At 41.1% G+C, this 12,649-nt stretch overlaps 1 protein-coding gene across 1 annotated transcript; it reads right to left on the bottom strand.

Moving 5' to 3' along the window:
* Positions 1-9,619: 9,619 nt before the first annotated feature.
* Positions 9,620-12,480, bottom strand: cnpy2 (canopy FGF signaling regulator 2). The gene is made up of 6 exons (XM_059328436.1): positions 12,385-12,480; positions 12,124-12,230; positions 11,931-12,046; positions 11,099-11,296; positions 10,831-10,927; positions 9,620-10,718 (listed from the first exon to the last, which is right to left on the bottom strand). The coding sequence occupies exons 1-6, from the start codon at positions 12,390-12,392 to the stop codon at positions 10,675-10,677; spliced, it is 570 nt and encodes a 189-aa protein (XP_059184419.1). The 5' UTR covers positions 12,393-12,480; the 3' UTR covers positions 9,620-10,674.
* Between the last annotated feature and the right edge of the window lie 169 nt (positions 12,481-12,649).

Genomic DNA, 12,649 nt, shown 5'->3' with positions numbered 1-12,649 from the left:
ATGTCACACCGCTGCTCACTGAGCTCCACTGGCTACATGTTGCAGCCCGCATCAAATTCAAATCTCTAATGCTGGCCTACAAAGTTGTCTCCGGTACTGCTCCTACCTACCGGAACGCCCTGATTCAGACATATGCTACCTCACGACCGTTGCGCTCTTCCAATGAGCGGCGCCTGGCTCTGCCCCCCGTTGGTCCAAGGCAATCCAGACTCTTTGCATCTCTTGTTCTCCGCTGGTGGAACACACTACCAGTTCCAACCAGAGCAGGGCGTCCCTCTCTACCTTCAAAAAACTCCCGAAGACCCAGCTCTTCAGAGAGCATCTTCTCTCCTAGCACCACACGATAATTCTACTCCTTAAAGAATTGTCACTAGCACTTATTGATGCACTAATAGCTCTTATTGCACTATACCTTGATTGTTTGCTTTTATTCTTCCTGTAAGTCGCTTTGGATAAAAGCATTATAAAACACCACAATGTTTATGGTGAAAAATAAATAAATAAAAACAATCTACGTGTGATTTTGTTGCATGATGTTTGCAGTTCCTCTCCATGGACTATGGACTAGACATTTTTAATTGAAGATTAGCTTTTGAAAATGCAGCCAAAGTACCAACACGTGCTGGAATTGCAAGACAGAGATGGGTGCATTCATACATCTCATATGGGGATGTTTTACAGTCAACCCATTTTGGCGATGTGTATTGAAATTCCTAGAGGAGTGGGTAGGAATATCTTTGCCACTCTCCCCACGTTTATGCCTTATGGGACAGAAATTTCAAAATTGACCAAAAACGCTCATTCGATTTTGATGGTTGGGGCAACCTCAGCTGCGAGAATTATTCTGAGACATTTGGAAGCACCCACTATCCCAACATTTAATGAATGGAAAGCTTTGATGAGTGCAACAGCACCATGTGAGATTATGTTGTCAAGAATAAGGAGCAGGGGCCCTGTGGTTCTAGGAACTAACTAAAAGGCTGTTTGTTTGTGACCCTGTACGTCTGTATTTGTTTATTTGTTTATTGTCTTTTAACCAGGAACACCTAACCAATTTGTTATTTTGTAGTCTGACCTTTGTTATGTAAACTGTACCCAATGAACTATGTACCATGTTTATGAATAAAAACTTAAATTACAAAAAAAAATGCAACCAGCCTGTGAAAATAAATTCTTAGATATTTCTTAAAATTTACTTTAATTGCATAAAACATTTTAAGCAAAGTGAGTCAATCATTTTACACATTTCAGTGTCAAATGACAAATTCCTTTTTTAATGTCAAATTGAATGCCATATAATGAATTATTTTGAAATGTAAGCTTTTACACTCATAACTCTCAAACTAAATTTGGTTTGTTTTTTGATAAAACACTTAAATATATTTGATTTTTTTTTTTTACTTTTTATTTATTTTTTGGTTGTATTGAATTTCATCATGTACAAGTATAGAGATGTTTCCATTATGGCAATTTATTTGTGATAATTACAGATCATGGGTAGTTTTAAAAAAACCTGTATGTTCTTCACACCTGAAATCCCAGTAATATTAAAGCAGGACTTATATACAAGGTATGGAAACATCTACCTTTTGGTGTATGGATTATAAATATCTCACACAATATTGTTTTAATGAGATATGTGTATATAAATGCCAAAACAAAGTTCATCCGATCCCCAGCTATTCTGTCAACATCAACAGATTGCCCCGGCTGCAGCCTGCTGTCTGTACGTACTTCATCCCCTCTCTCCTGCTCTCTGCTGATGTACAGACTTTCTGTTCAGAGAAGGAAAGCCTGTTTGTTACGCTGGAGAGTTTCAAAGAAAGGGAGACAACACGTCCGCTGCCCGTCTCTCCCTCCGCTACAATTCAGCCGACAAAACAACAGATCCCTATCTCCATGCAGAGTCTGCTGCCATCACGCCGAGCACCTCCCACACGAGTGTCATGCAAAGTGCAGATTACCGATTCTGTTGTCATTCATGATTATTTGAGTTAATGAAAACTGTGCATTAAGGAAGTGATTAACGTGACCAGAGTGCCATTTGAGCCGAGAGGAAACCATCCAATCAGAATATGCTACATGAAACATAAAAATAACCTCTGAAAGAGTTTTTGTGTTTAAATTCAAATTTTTTTTATGAAAGGTGTGTAGCTGTATGAGCAGTGACATGTAATTATGATGTGTAATATTCTAATAATCAGCCTGACTGCAAAGTTACCATTAATCCCAATTCAGTGTCAAAAATACCTTTTCACCTGAAGCTGTTGTAGGCATAAAACTCTAGTGGTAGCCACATGAAAGTTGTTTTTAATCTGCATTTTTGTGTCTCTTTCTCAACTAAACCCATGTTAGTTTTATACATGTTGTCCATTCAGACTCCGAAACAGTAGTTTTGCAGGACATTAAAGAGAAATTATGGCGCTAAAGATGGTCATTCTAAAAACCTAATTTTAAAAAATCCTCAGTGCTTTTTGAACTGGTTGTGTTGGCTGGATGAGAGGAGGACGGGCTGCGGTGACAAGGGAGTGTGTGTGTGTGTGTGTGTGTGTGTGTGTGTGTGTGTGTAAAGAGTGGGAGGGGAACTGGAAACCACCATCCTTTTAAAACAAGTTGTCCTGTTTGGACTTCATTAGACCTCAGATCACCCCATGAGCAGCGAGGACAATCATTGGAAAACAGTAATTAAAGGTACGTGTTCTCTCTGTGTACCTATCATTATCTAAATTACAGGCAAGGCTTTTAAAAAATGTAAATATCAATCTGAGTCTGTTTTTATATATCTTTAGATTTTATGTATTTAAAAAATATATACTTAAACAGTTCATTATATGAACCTGTTCTTCCATGTTTCAGACCTGTGTATCAGCCCAAAAGATGGAGTTCTGGCCTGAGAATCAGGGGCAGTCGCCTCTATACTCCAAATTTGGTACCGTTCCTGGGAGAAATTGTTCACACAAGTGAGTTCAGTGCTATAATTACCTTTTTTAAAAATAAAAAAAATCCAGTTGGCTCAAACTGGATTTCAACTTTAGTTGACTAACTTAAACACTGATGAGTCACTTCACTATATTATTGATATCTATAGACTGCTGTTATAATCATGAAAACCTGCACAAGTTTGAGCAATATATGTATAAGTGAAAGGTGTAAAGTGTAGATAACTTTTTATTCATTCATATTTATATTATTCTTGTTTTTTTTTTATCTTATAGTGTACTATATGGCAATTTTTTAAAATCTTAATTTTATTTGTATTTTTGTCTTTATCTTGTTTCGTTTTTATCTATCACTCAGCCCATATTTCCCTTTGCTTTTTTGACTCTTAAACTGCTGTAACAAGTAAATTTCCTCAATGTGGGATCCATAAAGTTGATCTTATCTTATTGGATCATATATATATATATACACAGTAAAGTGATATTAAAGTAGGCACTTGCCATGGGGAGACTTTCTGAAACACATGAAGAAATTAAATGTTATGTGGAAGATGGCTATGTTGAAATGATCTGAATTTACTTACACATCCAACATTACCCACAGCTACCATGACAGACACCAGGCACCCCATTTTCCACTGTACTATGGTGAGCAGCAGGATCAAGGCAGGGAGTCCAGTTACTGGACCGTACCAGGATCCAGAACAGGAGGGGCTCCACAGGAGTACACTAACTGGACGGACCAAGATCTGACCACCGCTGCTTCCTCTCACTTCCCCTTCATGCTGGATTGTCACATCCAGCAGCACCAGGACCTGGGAGACTATCAGCCGCATGACACCAGAGACAGAGAGTGGACAGCGGCTCAACGGGCAGCGAGGGAATACGAGCGAGGGTTTCTGAGGGAGGGGTGGCAGAGGAGGTGGGAGCCCTGTGGTCCTGTCCGCTACAACAGGGAAGTTTCTGCTAAGAGGAGCGACAGCAGCTATCGAGAGCTGGAGGCCTGGGCAGCTCGATACAGCCATTCACTTCCCAGGAGGAGACGTATAGAGGCAGAGCTGAGGGGCGCCTCTCAGGGGCTGCTGGAGAGCAGCAGGGCTCCAGAAAGGGACAGCAGGAGTGGGACGGATCCTCGACTGGCAGCGCTGCAACAAGTCAGGCAATCTGCAAATATCAGAGAATCAGGACTGTGGGACCGAGGCAGCCGACAGCAAGCTCAGACCTTTTATCCATTACAAGCTCCTGCCATCGACACAAGCCACATGTTGGACATAAAAGAAAAGACTGGCTACCAACGGAGAGTGTTCAGCCAACCTCCTGGCTATATTGCACCTCCTCCCTACGATAGCCCACATAAAGGTCCACCTGTATTGCACCACTCTGATGCCAGTTGGGAGCAGGAAGGTAAGAGACAAACCTACTGGCCCCAGCCCACACTCAGAAAGCAGGATGTCTCTGTAGATCTGCAGGATCACAATAAAGAAGAGAAACAGGAGTTTACAAAACAAGATGGAATTCAAAAAAGCTTCCAAGAGTTTGAAGGACTTAAGCACCAACGACAGGAAACAGATGCTTTACAGGCAAGCAGTTCTTTTAGTAACCAGCAAACACACACACAGCCTGAAGGTGTGCTGTCTCTGCAGCAGCCACAAGTGCTACAAGCAGTGGAGAATAAAAAGATAAACGAGGAACCATCCTCTAAAGTCATTGAAGGAAGGAAGTTTAGATTAAACAAAAAGAGAGGTGGGTTGACCATATTCTGCCTGGTGTCTCGAATAGCAGGGACCACAGAAACCGAATCTTTGCCACTTTGTACCCTGCAAACAAACATTCAAAACACAGAGTTAGGAGATGTTTCTACAAGTCTAAGGGAAAGCAGTGGCATTAATAAAACCCTCAAACTTGCAGATGAGGTAGACTTCAGAGCACCAACACTCACAGAGCAGTCAAACATTTCTGATGAAAGAAATGACAAACAGAAGGAAGCGCCAACCTGCGTAGAAAGTGAAATGCTTGAGGATAATCTATCAAACAAAGCAGAGACAGATGTTTCCCCAGAAAAAGCGAATACAGATACTGATTTGGCGTTCGAGAGACAAGTTGTTCCACCAGTGCAGCCTGTGTCAGTCAGATATCCTCTGTGGAGGGAGCCTAGTATCACAAGCAGGGCTGAAGCTGAAAGTTCAGCCACATGTTTGAAAGCAAACAGTGAGGGAGAAAAATCAGAAGTTCTGCACAGCCTAGAGGACTCTGGTAAAGTTCATCCAATTGATGTTGAAGTAGGGAGACTGGACATCAAGACAGAAACAGAGTCTGAGGACAGTAAGAGTCTACTTGTTATTGACACGACCTGCGTTGTTGTTAAAATGGAGCTGATTCCACCACCAAAGAAAGAGCAGGTTCACTATTTACACACTGAACATAGTCCAGATGATGTTCAATCCACCGTCTCTCCTGAATGTGTCCAATCAGACAATCAGCTGAATCAGAACGCAACAACTGACCAAAAGACAAAAACAAACCACATTGATGACAGGCCTGAGACCGAACTAGACTCAGATCTTGTTGTAAAAGAGGCACCTGAGGGAGAAAGTGAAATCTCTGACCTCTGCATATTGTCATCTTCGGTTTCTGAAAGGGAAACATTGGAGGAGCGTGCTGAAAGGATCCTAGGAATCCCTCTAGATGACTGCATTACCAAGCAGCAACCTGAATATGCTACGTCACTTCTTGACTCGTGTGTGGAGGACCAAGAGGTTGAACCTCCTCCAACTAAAGATAACAAAACTGATGGTGTAGTTGAACAGATCCTAGAGGACACAGAAGAAGAGGAACTGTTACAGAATCAGCTGGAGGTTGGCCTAACTGAGGGTGCAGAGTGTTTGCAAAAACATGATGATGATAAAAATGAGGCGCCAAATGAAGGTGATAGGGATGTTGCAGGACTTCAGGATCAGGTGTCGAGAATATGTGACGAGAATGGCTCCCAACTCCAAACTGACATCAAACCTTCACCTGAAATTGAAATAACTGAGGATCCTGTGCTTAAACCTGCTGGAGAGGAGGGCACAACTGAGAAGAAAGAAAATGCTACCTCTTCTCATGAACCCTCTCAGTGTCTCAGTCTATCCATCAACCTCTCTACTTCTTCTTCGCCTTCCCCAGACGGTGATACACCAGACCCTACTCTTTTTTTGGTGCTCTCATCCTCCGATCTTTCACCTCTTACGAATATCTCAGAATCAAACACAGAGAAAGGTCCAGAACCTAAGTTGATTGCCCCAAGTTTGGCAGAAAACCTTGCTCCTCAACCTGAAACCCCATCACCTCTTCCCACTGTAACTAATGACTTTTCCCCATGCTCCATTTCCTGTAAAGACCATTTCCAAGACCCTTTACCTCTTAATTCAACAGATGAAACTACCAAAGCAGTGTCCAGCATTGAGGACCAGGATGAAGAGGGTGAAAAATCACAGCTAACAAACGAGATCAGTCAAGCCCTTGAGGACCTCACCAGAGATCTGACAGAGCAGCAGGCGTCACAGCAACAACTTGAAAGTGTCCAAGAAGATGATCAAAAGAGCCTCTCTGATGAGCAACAAACAGAAGAAGCCGATAGAGATTCTACAGATGATACAATGGAAGAGACTCTGAGCATATGCAAGGAAAATGCTATAGAGGTCGACAATTCGCAGCCACAACTTGAATGCATCCCAGCAGACGAGGTTGTTGGTGTAAAACAGAGCTATATGACTGAAGAGCAGCTACCAGAAGAAGTCACTGAGAATCCTATAAGTGTTTCCGATCAGACAATATCCCAAGAATACATGACTGACAGTCAAACTCAAGCAGAGAGTGACATTCAGCAGCAAGACTTGGATTATGCCCAAGAAGAGGTTGCTTCTCTAAAAGAGAGCTATATGTCTGCAGTGCAACTACCAGAAGAAGTCACTGAGGATCCTACAAGTGTTTCCGATCAGACAATATACAAAGAATACGTGACTGACAGTCAAACTCAAGTGGAGGTCAATATTTTGCAGCAACAATTTGATATTGCCCAGGAAGAGGATTTTTCTCTAAAAGGGAGTTATTTGACTGAAGAGGAGCTACCAGAAGAGGTCACTGAGGATCCAACAGGTGTTTCTGATCAGACAATATTCCAAAAATACATGACTGACAGTCAAACTCAAGCAGAGAGTGACATTCTGCAGCAAGACTTTGATTATGCCCAAGAAGAGGTTGCTTCTCTAAAAGAGAGCTATATGTCTGCAGTGCAACTACCAGAAGAGGTCACTGAGGATCCAACAGGTGTTTCTGATCAGACAATATTCCAAAAATACGTGACTGACAGTCAAACTCAAGCAGAGGTCAACATTCAGCAAGATCAAGAAGAGGATGCTCATTTCCAAGAGAGTTATACGACAGAAGAGCAACCACAAACAGAAGCTGAGGAGGATCCTACAGGTCTTTTGGAACAAACACAATCCACAGAAATTGCAACAGAGTCTCAAACTGAAATTGAGACTGAAGTTTTGCAGGAACCACAGACTGAACCATCTAACTCTTCCCCTCCAGCACCTTCAGACTTTCCATGTGTGGTGTTTCAATCACCTTTGAATGTGCTCTCACCCTCCAACCTTCCTTCTTCACCACACACATCACAGAATTTTGTTTCTCTTCTGGAAATGGACTCGGTCTGTCCCTCAGTTCTAAATCCTGATGCTGCACCTGCTGCTGGCATCCTAGAAACTCTCCCTCCTCTTCATGTGGACTCTTGTGAAGAATACCTTCAGTTATCATCTTCCTCTTGCACTGATTTACTCCCAGTCTTGCCTTCCAGCTTTTTAACTCCTTCTCCACAAGAGGGATGTGAAAGCGTTGAGCCTGACTCACCCCTCAAAGAGTCCCAGTACCCCATGTCCCTGTGGGATGCGGTTAATCGCATCAGGAAACATACAGCGCCTGACTCTGAGAACGAGGAGGAGGAAGTGGGTGAGCTGTGGGATCCAGAGAGTGCAGTGGAGGACTTAGGTTGCTCAGATGTGATAGCGGGTATGAATCCCGACAAGACACTCTTTGATGGAGCGGTGCAACAGGACGTTTTAACAAAAGAAAGTGTTGAGGTTTTAGAGGCAGGACAAATCCAGGAGGATCCATGTCCTGGAGAACCAAGTGGACACGTTGAAGACGACACACTGTCCTGCAGCAGCAACAGCAGCCACGGCTCTGGGGACACCGTTATTGTGGCAGATGAGGAAGAGGTCGAGGAAATACCACCTGATTGCGGGGCAGAAAGCAAGACAGAGAATGACGAAGAGTTTCAGACGCCTGAAGGAGAGAAATGCTGCTCTTCTGAAGTAAAAGATGAGACTGAAGATAAGGAAGAGGGAGAGGAGAGTGTCACAAATGAGTCTAGTCAGAGTGAGGAGGTGGCAAATTTAACAATCGAGGCAGTGGAAATTACGGAACCAGAGCAGGAAGAAAATGAGGTGGTGGTGGCCTCAGATCTCAGATGTGGGGATGATTGAAAGTGAATCTGCAGAATAACTGGATAAACAAGAAACACTAATCTTATATATTTATTTAAACATCTAACAACTGTGTACCATCTACATTTGTATTGAGCCTGATAAGGAATGCTAATAATTTCCTCAATAACATTTTGTAGCAGATAATTAATGTTTTTTTTTTAGTTTCAGTGTAATGTTAGAGCTTTTATTTGTGATGGATAAGATGCATTTACTGTTGTTATAGAAATGTAACACAACTTGACATTCTGGGAAAACAGTAATATCCAAACAATCTGTTTATTTGACAAATCTATTAATCTGCTGTTATCAGAAAGTAAATATGTGGCTGTGGAATTATGAAAGTTGATGTAATAAAATATTTGATTATCTGGAGTGATTTCTTGGTGTGGTAAAATTTCCGGCCATAATCAGGCCATTGTTCTCCATTATGAGTAAATAAAACGATGCAGTGCATTAAAAATAATGTGAAACATTCATCTCGTATTGTGGTGAGAGTGTTTTGTTGGGGAGCGTTTTCAAGGTGATTAAAGACAAAACAAATGCAGAGAAATAACAAACTTTATATATATAAAAAAGGAAATATTAGAATGTTCACAAGACAGCAAGTTCATTTGTTTTTCACACACTGAAAAATAAATGATACCAAAAATATGTTTAATCTACATTGACAGTACAGTATGAAGACTTTCAACTGAGTATAACTCTCATATTTGGACTCAACTATCAGATTGTGGACTACAGCACACTCTAGTGGTGTTACTATAGAGTGCAGTTTATCTGGTCTGTGAATTAAACACAACACCTTTAAACATCAAAATTCTAGGGGATTTTAGCTGTTTTTTGAAACATTTAATGAAAATTAGGGGTGCCTTTGCCTGCTCCTGAAGCTGTAAACTATTTTATCTTCATCATTTCCACCTAGGTGGTTATGTTTTCAGTTTGGTTAATTTTTCAGCAGACTTACTGAAAATCTACTGGCCAGATTGTCATGAAATTGGTGTAGCATGGGCCAAGGATGAACCTGTTACATTTTTGAGTGGATGAATCACAGGGGGAAAACATCTTTTTTTCTCCCACTTTTATAAACATTACAAAATAGAGCATGCCTTGGTGTGCCCTTGAAGTTCTGTACTGTTTTTGTCCAAAAAAAAAATCTGCTCTGTGTCAGAAGACTAAAGTGAAGGGAAAGTAGACATTTCAGACATAATAACTGCTAACAGTATCCCAGAACTAAGAGCTTTCTTCCTTACTTAATTTTCTTTTTTGCCTATGCTGCAATTTATTTTCCATTGCCAATGTCAGTTGTTGGAAATGTTGAGCAGCAACATTTTATGTTTTCTAAACTGTAATGTTTCATATCAACAGTAACAATACCAGGGGTGTAATGGTGAAGACTGTGAAATAACATATGAGACAGTTGTTCAGTAATAAAGGCACATTTTGTCATTTGGACAACAGTGAAACTAATTTCTCTCATATCTCATATCTTCATTTGGGATCTTACTTAATGTGTCTTTAACTTTTCAGTTTGACCTAATGGGATATTTCACCAAAACATGCTATTCCTGTGATCTTGGACAGTTCAATTAATATTGATGTGCATGAAACTTACGCTAGCTCTGAAAATATAATTTCACATCAGATGACTGTTGGGTTATGAGGATGTCCATTCAATATGAATAGAGAACACTAATGCATCAACGTATGTCTTCCTAACTTTGGGAGAGACTTTATCAATGGAAATGAACTTAAGGACCAGTTTACCTTTTTCAACCTGATCTCTGTGTACTTACTGTATATGTCTGAAATTAGAATGTTTACTTTACATACACAAGAAATTCTGGTGTGCTGGTTAGTATACCTTCATTTTTGCAGTTTCACAGTTTCAGTTTTATCGGATGAGGAGCATTTGAAGGCAAGACAAGAGCCTTCATATGAAACACAGAATATTGAAAAGTATAATAACTTACTGTATATAAACAAAGTATACATATTCCAAAGAGATATGGCTGAAGAATTGGCAATATGGTCCCTAAATTGTCTCAGATCACAGGAATAACACTTTGATTTCCAGGTGGATTTTCTCTATCTTACATAATAATTTCTACACATCTTCCACCACTGCCATGGCATAAACCAGTAGAAAGGGACAACTGAAAACATTACAGCACCCAAGCAGAAACGGCAGCCATGGCGGGATGACATCAAAGTTCGTCATGGGGCATTGTCAGAGCGTGGTCACAGAGGTCTGCAGAGAACACAGGACAGGGAAACTGTATTTTAAAATAAAATCGCTGCAGTGAAACAGTATACGAGAGATGTGTAATAGGGTGTAAAATCCTGCATTTAAAAAAACATACCTGTCCTCTTGCTACAGAGTTTGTCTTTGACATTTTCTGTCTCGTGAGCAAAGAATTCAATGACTTCATCTTCATGCTGCTCAACAATTGTTTCACACTGGAGAAATAAGTTTTGAGAGAACCATTACAAGCTGCAAGATTCACAGTACAAGACACAAGATTTCGGGGTGCGAGTTGCATAAAAAATATTATTATCATTACCAATTAAAGCATCAAATGTAGACCATTAAAACACATTTAATAATCATTTGGTGAATCCTGTACTCACTGCAAATTTTAAACTGCTTGTAACTCTTGAATCCAGCTTGGCCTCTGAGAGGTCCATGGCCTCACCGCTCCGAGACGTTACCCTAATGTAGGACTTCCTATTTGTTGCAGAATCCGTGCTTTCGCCATAGTCAGCCATCCTCTCACACACAATCTCCATCAGCTCGAGGAGGTTTCCCTCTGAGCGAGCCAGAGGAACCTGTTAGCATCAAAGGACATACAAACTCTGACATAAACAGGATTTAAGGATCTGCTGTACAACAACTACATCTAAATTAAGAAGAAAAGGAAAATAAATATTTTATATTTAAATTAGCCAGTACTCGATTAAAGAATAATAATGTTTAGGCCTTGGCTGAACGCCTTTGATAGAAGGTGTTACGGATACAATTCAGTCCCAGCACAAATCATGGTCACCTGACTGTAAATTATTAGCTACAGGGCTACTAATACAGATTATTTGAATTATTGATTAATCTGCAGATTATTTTCACAAATAAACGATTGATTGCTTGTTCTATCAAACATCAGAAAGTGGAAAATGCTCATCACAATATCCTAAAACACAAAGGGTACTTAATCTAATATCTTGTCAACAGTCTGAAAACCACAAATTCAGTTTGCTGTCATATAAGACAAAGACAATTCACATACATATTATTAATTTTGTTAAAAGTAGCATCTCATTCAAGTGAGAAAGAGTTAAGGCAAACCCTGTTTTGTTTTTGTTTTTAAAACATCTTCACTGTGCACTGTAGTAGTAGTAGTTGAGTAGTGCAGCCAAAAGAGTGGGTTGGACACATTACTACGTGGCCATGCTGTTGCAACATTACCTCTCTGATGGACTGGCTGCCGTCCGGGTTGATCCTGAAGGATCCCGTCTGGATCATCTTCTTTGGATCTATTTGGGAGATGGCCCACTCCATCTCATCTACCAGAGCCCTGCAGGCTGCGGGGGGCAGAAGGAGAGGACACTGACTTTACTGCGTATTTTGTCCTGAACAAACAGACTTAGATATACCATACCTCCGCATCTGATGTCCTGTCCTTGTCTGGCTGCCTGGCTGCAGCTCAGGAGAAGACACAGAACCACACACGGTGTGAGCAGAACGGCCGCTTCCCTCATCTTGCACCTGAACACAGATTTCACCACAACACAGAGGAAAGAAACATTCAAGTGACTCTGCAAGAAGTTTCCTCTCAGCCACCGCTAGCTACAATATCGTTTCTACCCGACTTCCAGAAAGCAAAGAGAGAGTCAAACAGAAAACAGCACATTCTTGTCACCTTTTCATTGAACTCAGAAATTTCTGGCAGGTTTTCTCGGTCCACCTTTACGCTCTTACACGCTGTTCCATCGCATTCGGTGGAATGTGGTGACGTAGCACGGAGCCGTTGGCTGGAGGGAGCCGCGTTCTGGACAGCGCCCCCGCGTGACCAGGAAGATTCCAACGTTCTAACGTTACCAAGGCAACAGCTCCGTTCAGGATACTTGCACGGCGTTTTGTTGATTTAATGGCGGAAAATCTAATTTAGAGACTGAAATTAACCA

The sequence above is a fragment of the Centropristis striata genome, chromosome 3 (assembly GCF_030273125.1).
Source record: "Centropristis striata isolate RG_2023a ecotype Rhode Island chromosome 3, C.striata_1.0, whole genome shotgun sequence".
Taxonomy (NCBI): Eukaryota; Metazoa; Chordata; class Actinopteri; order Perciformes; family Serranidae; genus Centropristis; species Centropristis striata.
Note: the sequence above shows the minus strand (reverse complement) of the source record. Positions and strands in the feature narration are given on the sequence as shown.